The 14,522-nt window shown below is 42.3% G+C and overlaps 1 protein-coding gene across 2 annotated transcripts; it reads right to left on the reverse strand.

Annotated features, from left to right (window-relative positions):
- Positions 1 to 5,050: 5,050 nt before the first annotated feature.
- LOC109760587 (disease resistance protein RGA5) lies at positions 5,051 to 13,303 on the reverse strand. 2 transcript variants are annotated; one of them, XM_020319398.4, is made up of 3 exons: positions 12,373 to 13,303; positions 8,045 to 10,066; positions 5,051 to 5,419 (listed from the first exon to the last, which is right to left on the reverse strand). In XM_020319398.4, the coding sequence occupies exons 1-2, from the start codon at positions 13,182 to 13,184 to the stop codon at positions 8,050 to 8,052; spliced, it is 2,829 nt and encodes a 942-aa protein (XP_020174987.1). In that variant the 5' UTR covers positions 13,185 to 13,303; the 3' UTR covers positions 5,051 to 5,419; positions 8,045 to 8,049. The 2 variants fall into 2 exon arrangements, with proteins under 2 accessions (XP_020174987.1, XP_020174986.1); XM_020319397.4 differs by having other exon boundaries at positions 5,051 to 5,438.
- Between the last annotated feature and the right edge of the window lie 1,219 nt (positions 13,304 to 14,522).

Here is a 14,522-nt window from a genome sequence, read left to right on the forward strand (position 1 = left end):
AAAGACATAGCATAGTTCAATTGCATGGCACATCAACAATCATGCCACATCATCATTCAACCAAGTCCAAAATCACCCAACCAAGAGGTCGCAAGTGTAGGGAGGGGTTGGGGGGACGTCGGCGCGGCCTTTCATCGGTTGAATTTCGCCGGCAGCGGCGCGGGCGGGGCGAAGGCGGGACGGCCGGAGAGGGTGGCGGAAATGGGTCGCGGGCGCACAAAATAAGCGATGCGCGATGCCGTTTTGCTCCACGCGCTGAACCAACTATGCCGCGCGCACATTTTTTGCGCGTCCGCTGGAGCACCCTGAAAGACTGCGCATACAAAAAACACAATTTTTCCAGCGTGACCCTAAAATCACACGCCTGTTGGAGATGCTCTCAGGATGCATACTATAGGGTGTGTTGTTTTGGGAAAAGGATTTACAGGTTTATACCCGAATTGCCTGCACCAATCTCTGGGAAGACACGAACGGTGGATCCTTACCGCGTCCATATCCTTGCCTTTAGATTTACTTTTCCCTGGTACAACAAGTACATCCGAACTATCTGAATGGCTACACTGAGTCGTCTAAAGAATTTTTTTTCAAGAAAACTTCCGATCTATTCATCAACTGTTAAGGTAGTACAAAGAACACTAGAAGTAAAATTTACATTCAGCACTGGAGCGAGTAGAAGGCGCGCCGCCGTCATCGCCCCTCCTTCATCGGAGTCAGGCAAATATTGTTGTAGTAGACAGTCGGGAAGTCGTCGTGCTAAGGCCCCATAGGAGATAGGACCAGCACACCAGAACAGCAACCGCCACCAATGAAGAGAAGCATAGACCGGAAGGATCTAACCTGGAGACACACAAACATAGACGAATGAAGACCGGATCCAGTCGGATCCACCGAAGACAAATGCCAACCGGATCCCATAAAACCCATCGGTGACAAACCTTCACACGCCTTCCGATGATGATTGAAACATCACCAGGACGGGAGCTAGGCGGGGAGGATCTTATTTCATCCTCAAGAAGCCGCCGTCGCCTCGTCTTCTTGAGTATGGCACAAACCCTAACAAAACTCAGAAAAGCATCTAAAAACGGAGCCCTTCCGCCGGCAAGGGCCGGGATCCACCGTGCAAAAGGAGAAAACGTAGGTGACTGAGATGGGGAACATATATAGTGCACTCGAACGTGGATTTTGTGCTCTCGGGAGCACATGCTCCGTTTATTTCAGAAAAAAAATTAAAAGTACAAAAAAAACTTGTGTGTAGATTAGAGTGAGTCATTATCGTCAAGTTTCTCTGATGAAAAAACATTACTTTGTTGTCTACATAAAAACAAATATAGCATTTTCCAGGTTCCGAAGAAGTGTTTGGTTTGTTATTTTTGCCCAGCGAGCAGATGAACAATCATTTTCAAGAAATTTGAATGGAAACGAACTTGAGTCATTCGCATGTGAGATTCTATTGGCATCATTCAGATTAGTGTTTTTTATTAAAAATGTAGTGCATGCTCCTTGACTGCAGTCAGGAGTCGAAAGGTTTGTGATGGCAGATTATTACTTTGCTCGCTGCTAAAATAAATAGTGTAAGTACAGTATATGCACTCATGATAGATGAAATTAACCCCCAAACAAAACTCAGTATGTTTCATTGCGGCACATCTCAGTTAGGAGAATATCTTGTGCACCAACCCTTGTGGTGCTACGGTGCACCAGTCATCCATATAAGGGTCTGAAAAATCAAAAACTAATTTTGCACATACACAAAACATATATCTAATATGTCATAAAATTTCAGATTCAAATTAGAACTAAAAATATAGAAACAAAAAGTCAAATCATGTTATGAATAGTACCCATTTCAGATTGGGTCATAATTTGGTCCATTAACACAATCAATGTCGTATTTTTTATTTCTGTTTCTCAAGCTGTGACATGTTCAATATATGTTATGTGTAAATACTAAATTATTTGATATTTTTCTGAAACTTGTAGTGTGACATTTGAGCATCTGGTGCACCGGTGGCTCCACAAGGCTGGGTGCACCAGGACATGGAATTTCTACACGCAAGCTCAAACCCACCATCAGAACAGTAAAATAAAAATAGTTAAAAAATTCAAAACATTCATAAATGTTTTGGCCACAATCATTGTTGAATGTTCTACATACGTGCAAATTGTCATGAATAAAAAACATTCCTAATGTCATGGGTGAAAAAACAAATTCGATGCTCCAAAAAGACTAGTTTTGACAGCAGTTTGAAGTGCTATTTAAAAAAACTCCTAGGCATCCACGAATGTAGTTTCATCAAAAAAAATCACGTGGCTAGAAAACTAAACAAATGTTATAAAAAACAAATTTTTTGAGTTGTTTTTCTATTTTCTTGGATTTTACTATTCATAGCATGAACATCTAATCTCGGGATTAGAAGAACACTTTCGTCCTCACATATATACCTTTTTTGTAGAATAGTACAACTAGGTCCACTAAGGTACAACTGCGTGCACATACCAGTTCCTTTGTCAGCCAACGTGTGTGTGTGTGTGTGTGTGTGTGTGTGTGTGTGTGTGTGTGTGTGTGTCAGAGTGTGTGTGTGTGTGTGAGAGAGAGAGAGATGACAGTTGTATGTAGAATCACCGGAAATTGGCTATGGCTCCTAGGTGCATATAGACCCATTGTCTAAATACACATTTTGAAAATTTGATAAATTTCGAACAAGTGTGTGTATCCGGACATTCTATGTGCGTGCACAAAGTTTTCGGTAAAAAACGAGGTTTTTTGTGGCTTGTGTAAAAAAAGTCAATTTCGGATGCTTCATTATAACTATTCACGAGGCATTTCTTTATCTTTTTTACACAAGCCACAAAAAACGTCGTTTTTCACCGAAACTTTGTGCACGCACATAGAATGTCCAGATATACCCGTAGGATTTTTATTCCGAATTTTTCAACTTTTCAAAATGTGTATTTAGACAATGGGTGCATATTCACCTAGGAGCCAAAACACCGCATCCGTAGAATCACTCTACTCTCTCCCTAATCAAAACCCAACCTTTGGATATTTTGGATTGATTGATATCTTCTAGACCAAAAGTTAGATTTTGAACATTTTTATATTTGAATTGTACCGATTTTTTTACGACTCAGATCAATCTTGGATACATTTGAAATAGTTTTAATTTTATTTTGTCAGTATTATTTGGAATGAGTTTCATATACATTGCATTATCTCAAATGAAATTGAAAACATATATCAATTATTAAAATAGATCAAGAAGAGAAATTCTTTGAAATAAGGAAGTTAATAAAAATGTGAAGTTAGTCAACTATCCCAAAAATCTTTGAAAGTAATCTATGGAATATGTGAAGTTAGTGAAACTACAAATCAGTAACTGAAGCTCGTTTTGGAATCATTTGAGGGACAAAGACAGGGACACGGCTGTGGCCTAGTGAGGCTTGGTCTCAGGTCGCCATCAGCGTCTGGAGATGGACAGGGGAACAAGTGTGGCAAAGACGCAGTGCAACCACCTGGTCGCAGATTGCCACTGGCGTCATCTGTCGGGATCTTAATCTGGGAGAGCGGGTGCAACGAGAGAGATGACGTGGGTGTACTATCATGTCAGTGATTAGATTAGTAGCCGCCGATCCCAAAAAAGTGACGTAGTTTTACTGCAATTTGAACTAAAATCACGACATTTGTTTTGGATCTTTGGGGGTATTACATTAGTAGAGTATATGGTTTATTTGCAACAAATCACCTAAATACAATAACAGGGGCATAAGAGTCTTTTCATATTGCATTTAACAGCGTTAGTGCTCCAATTGGATGGAAGTGTCAAATACCGAATAAAATTTACATCTAATGTCAAATAAAGAAGAATATTTTTTGGGGCCACATAAGGAAGCAAATTTTAAGAAAAGGGTCAAATAAGAAATTCTCTCTCTCTCTCTCTCTCTCTCTCTATATATATATATATATATATATATATATATATATATATATATATATATATATATATATATATATATATATATATATATACTAAAGTGGCAGATTCGAACTCATCACAGTCATCAAACCAGGTCAATCCAAGGACCTAGATTGCTCCAAACATGACGCTAATCACATAATTATTATAGCAATGTTCATGATGTATACGAAAAATGTACATTTTATGTGAAAACAGTTTATTGCCACTAAAAAATGTTAATCGTGTATTTGAAAAATGTGGAACATGTATTAAAAAAATGTTCAAAACTTGTATTTATGGAAAAAAATGTACATGATGTATTCAAAACATGTTCACCATGTATCAAAAAAATGTTTCGCGTATACACAAAAAATGTACATTGTGCCCTGAAAAATAGACATGTGTTGAACAAAGAAATAACTGATGAAAAAATCGACAAAGAAACAAAGAAAACTAATGAAAACAAAAAACAAAACAAAAAACTCTAAATAAACCAATGAAAAAGAATGAAAACATAAAAAACCGAGAAAGAAACAAAGAAAAATAAAGATAGCCTATAACCAATGAAAACCGAGAAAAGAAGCTAAGAAAACTGAAAGAAAGAAAAACGGTGAAAACCAAGAAAAGAAACGAAGAAAATCAAAAAAAAATATAAAGAAACCATATAGAAACAGAGAAAATAAAAAAATAAAAATAAAAATAAAAAAGGAAAGAAAACCACCAAAAACCGGATCAGAAACCAGGACAACAACCATCCTGAGTGAGCGAGGAGAAGAAACGGGTGAACTGCTAAATTGGTCGTCCAGATACGAAGCATGAGGGAGTTTCTTCAGGTGAGCAGAGCGTAAGCGAGATATAGCTATTGCCAATAGCAGCATGGCCACACCACAGATCGATAGTTTGTATGGATATTTCGGCTTTTAATCATGTAATGGATAACTTAGATGAGACATAACTAATTCTCATATGAGAATTAGCAAATTCAATTTAAATATGAACTACATACAGACTAAAAAAGTGACAATAAAATTGATACATAACCCGCAAAAAAAATTACACACTGAAACATGGTTATTTACATCTGATTCAGAAAAGAATTAGAACATATTATATTTGCAAACGGATGAAGTATCATATAACACATTACATTGGAGCACATGCAGTTCATTACATGGACGCCTACATGGCAAAGCATGTACCGTCAGTGAATCCACTGTTCACATGTGTGCCATGGCAGCTATTTCACTCACGTATTTTAGCAGTATTTCATTCTGAAACTAATTTGACACAGATCCCGAGCAATAAATGGAAGGTCATGATAGCGAGATTGCATGTGCCCGAGAGCCAGAAATCTGACATCACGGCAACAGTGTAGTAGGTTTGTATTAGCCCTGAGGCACACTCCATAGTACCTCCCGTGATTTGAGTGGAGGATAATCGTGGATTTGTTCACTGCAATGGACCTGTAATATAAATACGTACCTTGCAAATAAGTTAAGGACATACAAAATTGTGTCAGTCTAGTTCACGATGCGAGCAAATACAATTGAAGGGTTGTGATGGAGAGATAAAGATGATTAGTACTCCACGTATAAGATTTGTGTCAACTTAAACTTTGTAAAGTTTAACCACATTTACATTAAAAAATATTAACTTCTACAATATCAAATATATATAAAATATGACACTACATTCCGTAACGAATCCATGATATTGTTTCTTCAATGTGTATGTTTGATACTTTTTTCCTATAAGTTTGGTTAAATTAGAGATACTTTGAAGTTACGCTGGTGGTGCTAGAACTTGGCGTAAACGGTCACTTTAATGCTAGAACTTGCGGCATACATTGAACTGGTGCAACAACTTGGCTCGGGTGTGCAAATACGGTGCAAACCACGTTTGATAGGAAAAAATAATGCTGACTTGGCACGCCAACATGGCATGGGGCCCGCTGTCAGCGCAGTGAAGGCAAAGAGGCCTGTTTTTGGCGAAAACCCCCTTGAATATTTTTGTCATAAAAGAGAGCCTTGTCTACGTGCCAGAATGCATTTTATTTTTTCCGCCCCTATGACACATGGGTCCAAGCTGTCAGTATTGGAAAATTAAAAGGGAAAAATAGTGCCTCCACAAGTTGAACGCGCGACCTACTGCAAAAATTATATCTGAGTTAACCGCTCCAATGATCGCACTACTGCAAAATGTTGATAGCAGACACTCATGTAGCATAAGCCGGACGCACGTGAGGCTTAAATCGGTTCCAAATAGTGCGGCCCATTTTGCATGCACTAGGTTTTTTAAAGATATTTGCAAAACGTATGTAACAAAAATAATGTTAAAATATTCATGTGTTATAAATATTATAATGTTTTCTGGGGATATAAATAGTATACATAAAGACGATAATTAGTAAATAAAATCATTTAAATATACCCCCATGTATTATATTTTTTCATAAATATGGACATTTAAAATATTTATACACTCGCAGCTTATATTCAAATTATACAAAATGATGATACATACATTTACTAAATATTCACATGTGTATAATTTTAACTCATGACTTCTATTCAAAAAAATTATATAATTTATATATTAGTCACGATTGAATATTCAAATAAACAGTTTAAAATTTAAATTAAAAATATTTTTTATTATAAAAATGTTGAACTATGCAAGTGTGCGTAGATTTATTGAAATGTTTGTAATTATAGAAATATTTTTATTTGTATGTATATAATTGTATTATACAAACATTTTATTTTAAATATTAGTTTACAAATATTCATATTGTATTTTTAAAATTATACAAGCATTCTCATAATTCATAAATATTATTTCAAATATATGAATATATTTTTAAATAATACCTGATTTTTTAAAAATTAAGTTATTTTATTTGTATGTATATAATATTTATACAATATGAATATTTTAACGTTATTTTTATTGTTGAGATTAGAATTTACATACATCTTACAAATTTCTAAAAGATACGAGCAGGTGCAAATGGGCGGCACTGGCCGCAGGCTATTTCAGCTAAGAATGCCTTCGTTATTTGCTAAAAATAAAAGTATTTCACAAAAAAAAGAGCTCCTCTGTCATCTACATTACGCGTAGTTATCCATTTAAGATATAAAAACTGAGTTAGTGATGATGGTGTACCCGCCATCTTGCAATATAGACCATCCGACCGATATCTGATGGATAGAAAGCAAACTATGGTAATTTTGCAAAAAGATACCCGCACCACTATCCACATTTGCAGATAAGGCCTTCCCTCGTTCATCCTTATCTCCCACAACCTCATTGTTGAGCAATTAAAAAAGAAAGCCTCTGGAACAATCTGGTACGGTGGTCGCTGCCAGCGTCGTCCATCTCCATGCCTCCACTCAGTCAGACCACCAACCACCACCACACCCCACTCCTCCTCACCTTATCTCTCCATTTTCTTGAGATATCATTAGTTTTTACACATGGATTACTCCCGTATGGGTCAATCACAACAGGTGTTTTATAAAAAAGATGCATCTTGATGTTCCGTGCAATACACGAGCATCTTGCTAGTCCATTTAAGAAGAGTGTGTTACGGATGGAGTTGCTAGGACCGACTACGTGCCAGTAGCCTGTCGCTGGTTCGAGGCGCAGAGTACTATTTTTTTTGTTAATTTTTCAGAAAAATTGAGATGCCACCTCACCAATAATGACAGGGGATTTTTTTTGTGATAAATAAAAAATTGAAGGTGGTTTTCGCAAAGAAACTGGCCACACGCCCCCTCTCTACCGTCTAGTCACTGACAGTGGCCCCCACGCCACGCTGGAATGCCTAGTCAGCGGTCTGAGCATACACAATCAAGATTTGCACCATATTTGCACACTCGAGCCAAGTTATTGCACCAGTTCAATGTATGCCGCAAGTTCTAGCACCAAAATGATTGTTTGCGTCAACTTCTAGCACCACCAGTGTAATTGACTCCAAACAAAACTTATATGCAAATAAAAAAGAAACGGAGGGAGTACGAAACAGTACAAATCATGTAAGTGAAACAAAGTAGTAGTACGAAGCACGGAAGGTTTTCTATCCGTACCGTGTTTACATGCGCTGAATGCGAATGTCAGGAATCCCCGGATATTTCTCCCTGAGCGCGGCCGCGAGACTGTCGAGGCCCCCAGTTTGAAGCTGTGGAGGAGAATAGGCTTGCAAAACAATACCCAGCTTGTAAATATCCAGCTTGAATGACATGAGGCTTCCCAGATGCCCGATGCTACCAAATAAATCAGCACAGCCGTGTACCCGCTCTGCTTCTTCGCAGCACTTCACGGTGAGGCTCTCAAGCTTGTGCATGGCCCCTGCCTCGAAGACGAGGCAAATCCCTTCACATCTGAACACGAAATCCTTGAGGTTTGGGAAAGATGCGGCGCGGATGACGACGCCTTCCTCGGGAACATTCTTGCTAACATGCAGTGTAAGGTGAACCAGCGAGGTCAGCCTGGCAAGAACCTCGGCACCATCTTCTGGCAGCGAAACAACCTGAATTTTCAAGCTTCTGAGGTTGTCGAGTTGGCTAATCCAGTTTTGGTGGACAGTGGAGAAGGGGAGCCCCAGCACATGTAGTCTTCGAAGATGGGGAGAAGGTGGAGACCAGCAAGTCAGGACATCAATAATTTTGACGGATCCAGCCATACGGATGGTTAGGGACTCAAGGCGTTTGAGCCTGCTCAGGGAAGGAACAAGATCAGCACAATCGCCTTCCCGGACACCTTTTTCTACAAGTATCTTCAGGTCCCTCAGATCTTCCAGTTCACCGAGGCCTTTGATGTTCTCCACATCTTGGAGATCTATGCTGAGTTCGCCCAGAGTGCGGAGGGCACTCATCCTGCTGATCTCACCAGGCAGCTTCACAGTGCATGGAACAATCAGATGCCACAGCATCGATGGTAACTTGCTGACATTGAGCTCTAGGTGTAAAGATTGTAAAAACTCCTCTCTGTCTTGGCCAACTCTTTTTTCACCAACTATCTCCAATGTCTTCAAATGTTGTAATTTTTGCATTTCTTTCTGCACTTCCTTAAAGACGGCACCTCTGATCCTCAAATACCTCAGTCGGGTAAAACTGCCAATGAAAGACAGACACTGCTCATTTTTGGAATCATAAACACCAAGGTCAAGATGCAGGACTCGCAGGAGTTGAAACCTAGACAGAGAGGGCATCCATTGAGCAGACCCCCAAAAGTTAAATGATCTGGCCTGCGTGAGAGCCATGCTTCCCAGCAATTCCTTGTGTTCCGGTTTTCTAACTTGTAGGGATAACCGACGAACCTGCAAACACCCTTTCATGTATTGCGGATCATTAACTGTAGGGGTTCCCTTAATTATATTGATGAAATTTTCTTCCGTGGACTTCCATACGATAAAGTCAAGCATCACATCATGCACCCGACAAGATAACACATGCCCACAGTCATCAAACTCTGCTATTTGGATCATGTTTCTATTGATCAGCTCATTAAAGAAATCTTCTGCGGTCTCCTCTTGACCATAACCAAGCCTTTCAGGAACGAGACCCTCGGCTATCCATCTCTTCACTAAATCATCCTTCATTATTTCAGAATTTTCTGGGAATATACCGAGATAAAGCATACATGTCCGAAGGTCCAAAGATAAATTAATGTAACCAAGATTAAGCACATGTCTCAGCCATTCCAAATCATGGTTTCCTTCCAATTGGAAACCTAAATAATTTTGTATCTTCTCCCAGAATTCCTTTGAGTTTACCTCTCTATGACTAGCCAAAATGCTAGCTACACTTACTATAACTAACGGAACTCCTTCACATTTATTTAGAATTTCATTAGAAACATTCTTTAGTTTCTCCGGACAAGCATCTTCGGAGGGGAAAATCCTTCTATGAAATAATCTCCTTGAGTCAAGATTATTAAGTGGTTTCATCTTGTAGACATGGCCACGGAAACAAGAACAACATGCTTGAGCTATGTCTTCAATACGTGTAGTTGTTATAACTCTACTAGCAAGGTTATTCTCCACAAAGGCACATTTAATAGTATTCCATGCTTGTATTGTCCATATATCATCAATGACAATAAGGTATCTGTCAAATAAAGTAAAATCGTATAAGTTTTCATACTCAAGAACACAGTAGGATCCTCACCAATTGTTTTGTTAAAGTTAAATAACTTTAATTAAAGTAGTTATATAAATTAGAGATAAAAGCATATATAATCATTTGGAGGGTGGTGTCATGGCTGCCGGGCTGAATCGTTTGGATTTATTTGAGTGTGTTTTGCACAACTGAACGGAATTTCAAAACAATTCAGATATGTACACTTCAGAACACTTTGTGCTACAAATATTGGGCGGTGGCGGGGGGACCACCAAGCGATCTGCCGCATTACGGAAGATGCCAGTGAAGAAGGGGGCATACCTCCTACTAACCTGGATTCAGGAGCAGCTCCATGCTTGCAAAAATGCCCGCCGCCCTGCAACCAGTGGCGGAGCTACCTTGATGCAAAATGGGCCATCGCCCACCCAGTTTTGGTGCAACAGATTGGGCCTAAGGGTAAATCTAAGTCATAATTATCAGAAAAACTGGGCCTATCTTCAGACCGGCCCACCCATGCTTTTTGAATGTAGCTCCGCCACTGCCTGCAACGGAACCTGATCTGCCATACCACAATGGCCACGCCACACCCGACCCCAGATCTGCGTCCCGCCGCCGCCAAGATAGGTCAACCACGCCGGATCTACTATCCTCACACCATCTTCCCTGCACCGGACACGAGCCCGAACTGCAAAGGCTGCACTGCCCCAGTCTCGTCGCCAATGCGATGTAGACAAGAGTGCAGAACATAATTCGACAAAGTTGTCGCCGCCATCACCACAACAACAACACCAGGAAAGCCAAGCCTCACCGAAGGGACAACAGGAATGTACAACCCACAGATGCACCATGACGCCGCGTAGGACGCCAAGGCTTGGCTTGAGCTGGGTAGCCCAAATTGATGTGGTGTCACCGTCAAAACGATACCCACGGAAAACTTATGCGAGAGCTACCCCCACCCCCTCCCGCGTTGTCGGAGCAGCGAGCGAGGAGGAGGGAAAGCCAAGGATCGCCGGCGGAACCGAGGGGGAACTTCGCCACCTCTCTGTCTCCTTACGCACTACTGTAGCAGGCGAAATGGGATGAGAGCAATCAGGGGCCAAGTTCTTTATCCCGTGTGTTTTTAACAGGATGTGAGTTTCAATTTTTTGTTTGCAAGTTGTCTTCAAGGCAGCCAGTTGATCTGTACATGGTACCACCTACCTATAGTGTGGGGAGGCGCGGGAGTCCACGGTCTCTGGTGCAACTAATCGGAGACAGTAGTACAGGCTATGGTCAACTCATATGGATGGGGTTCCAGCAATAGGATTAGTAAAGCATGGCGGACAGTGGCGGATTCAGGCCCCAGGCAGCGGGCTGGGGCGTGCGGCCCAATCCGTTTGTTGATTGTAGCAATCACTGTAGCCTGCCTGGGGCCTAGCCCATTCCTGGGTCCGCCACTGATGACAGAGTTATGTGATCTTATTACTATCTGGTTGTGCTATCATTTTATATATTTTTGTATGACATGTTTGGATGAACCAACTATGCAATAACATATGGTTGTGTGCATCTCTCGATGCAAAGGCCGGGGTCCAACCTACTTTTCGAGAAGAAGAAAAATAGGGACTTGTGGGACTATCATACTTCTATAGGGAATGACACTTGAGGCCAGCCTTTGAGCAATGCTGGTTGCTTAGGAATAAACCAATTGACATTTTTCAGTCTATTTAGAACTCCCATATGGCAATAGAAATGCCATGAATGAATGCAACTACACTCTGTCAACTTTAAGGAGAAAGGTGGGAGGAGCAGAAATGTGGCTCTATAGTGAATACAGAAAGGAAAAGTAGAAGTAGATAGGAAGACGGATGAAGTTGACAAGCTGGCTGAATTAGGTGGCAAGTCTGGTCGGGATAGGAACTTATTATGGTTTGAACTTTATTCTCTGTCTAGTTGAAACTAACGAAGTTTTCTGTCTGGGGGCTGCTGACTCTGATTCTTCCATGTATGATGAGTTTTTGGCTCTGAAATATCTTGATACCCCATTGATAGCGTTAAATTGTTGAATAAGCTTTGGGAAGGTGAGATGCCAGGCATGAAAAAAGAAGAAGTATGCAGACGTAGGTATAATTGTATCTTAAAGTTGTATAAATGACAATGAAGGCGAAAAATGATGGAGATTTAAAGAAGTTACACTCCTTTCGTCAGCTGTAATAGCTGAATTTCTCCCAGATGCAGAGGCCGGGGGTCATCCTCCATTTCTAAAAAAAAAGCTGTAATAGCTGAATTTAATTACTTGTGTGAGCTAAGCATACCTCTTGCTATCGAGACGTGCCTTCAGTGCGCTGATGAGTCGGGGCACATTATTCATCAATGAATGCAAGAAGCCCCCAATTTGTGAGAGTATATCCAACAAGATGTCGATCATGCTTGGATTTTGCGACACCGATACGAAGGCTGTGCGTTCAAAGTGGCCTTTGATCTTATCTCGGTCCTGGCTGGCGAGAGTTGTCTTGCCAATACCTCCAAACCCCGTGATGGCTACAACTTTGAGTGCCCGGTGATTGCCATCTTCCTCCTCCTCTCCCAGCAACAGGTCGACGAGCTTCTCCTTGGGGCCGTCTATGCCGACAAGGCTGGCTGCCTCCGTATGGAGTGCATGTAGCCGAGGATCAATGGCCACAGGGCTCTGACAAGAAGAACCAACCCGGTCACCAAGCTTGTATCTGTCGTGGCGCTTGTTCACTTCCACCACCCGAGACTTCAGTTCTTCGATCCAGCGGGCAGTCTTGTACCGCGCCTTGAGCTTCATGAGCCCGTTCAAGAGCCCGGCCCTGGCGCCGCCGCTGCCAAGGTCGTCCGTGAAGGCGTCGACGCAGTCCTCCATTTCGTAGGACAGCTCGCGCACCTGGTCGCGCCACACCCTGTCTTGCACGTCGAGCTCGCCGCCGTCCGCCTCGGCTAGCTTCACGAGCAGAGCGCTCATGCTGCTCATCTCGTGGCTCAAGGAGGCGATCTCCTTCTTCACGCTCTTGGACAGCTTGTACTTCTTCTCCAGCAGGGCGCCGAGCTTGGGCAGGAGGGTCCGCATCGCTCCTGTCACGGCGCTCGCCGCCACGGCCTCCATCGGTTGCAGGATCGTCTTCCCCGCGCAACCAAATGCGATCCAAGTGAACACTGTATATGAACTGGGTGTGAGGTTTCAGCGGGACGATGAGCCAAGTGAGTGGTATGCGCACCGAGGCTGGTCAAGAGGTCATCGCATGCAGCACTATATGGAACTTTCACTCATCCACCGGGAAGCTTCGTGTGTGCCTCACAAATATTCGGCGTAGCTTTTGAAGAAATGACTCGGCATTGCATCAGAAACTTTGTGTGCGTGGCTCAGAAACATCCCGCGTAGCTTTTGAAGAAATGTGTCGGCATGGCATCAGAAACTTTGTGTGTGGCTCTACCACGAGCATCCACCATGCGGGCATCGCATTAACAAAGAAAATTTCTTACCGAATATTGCTGGATACGTGTCCAACATCACCCGCAAAAAAAGGGATATGTTTCCAATATATGGACGAGTCTGTGTGTAGATCAGTATGATTTATTTTTTGTGAGTAGGCCTTAGGTCTATATTGAAGATAACAATTAACAAGTGATACGGAGCACCCCCAAAATGAAAGAAAATTACAACCGGGTCCTTGGGGTGCCGACCAACTACTAACACCGCCGCGAGCTGAAGGCATGCCGCCGTTGCCGCCCCATCGGTGGAGCCGGCTGACCTTGTTTTGTGAGAACGTGAAGTCTTCAAAGCCTCAGCCCATCTGACTCGCCACGCCTGAGAAGCAGCAGGCATCAGCAAAGAAAACTTGATGCCTCCCTCGCTGACAAACACCAAGAGGGAGGCAGCTCCGACGCCATTCCTGTACAGGGATATAAAGAACTTCTTGCTGGCACCGGGGCCTGCGCTGACAAAGTGGTGAAGCAGCCCCGAAACAAAATCACATAGCTTGACGTCGCCGCCTCGCTGACCAAGCCCGGGAACGAGTCCAACGGTGTTGCCACAGAGGACAACGCCGGGAGGAGGTTTGAGCTCGAGGACCAACAATGAGAACACCACCGCCACCTCCACCAGAATGACAAAACTGCGCCCCAACCAACCACAGGGGTTAGTATGGTTAGTTAGGGTTGGACATTTTACATCCTAGTCCACCAATTACTCCTATAAAAGCATGTTGGAGTACTCGCTTTCTGGGGGCTTCAGCGCGCGAGAGTGACCTTCGTGCCATCTGTTGCGCATGAGCCTCCCACCGATGGCTCCCTAGTGTGCACTCGTCCGTCTAATCTCTGTGGCCACCCTACACCCAGCTGGTATTCCTTAGGGGTCCATAAAGCATGGGTCGTCGGCGTGACCGGGGCCACCTCTACGAGGGGCTTTGCGTCGGGCCAGCGTGCACCACCCCGCGTGCTCGTC

The sequence above is a fragment of the Aegilops tauschii genome, chromosome 3 (assembly GCF_002575655.3).
Source record: "Aegilops tauschii subsp. strangulata cultivar AL8/78 chromosome 3, Aet v6.0, whole genome shotgun sequence".
Lineage (NCBI taxonomy): Eukaryota > Viridiplantae > Streptophyta > Magnoliopsida > Poales > Poaceae > Aegilops > Aegilops tauschii.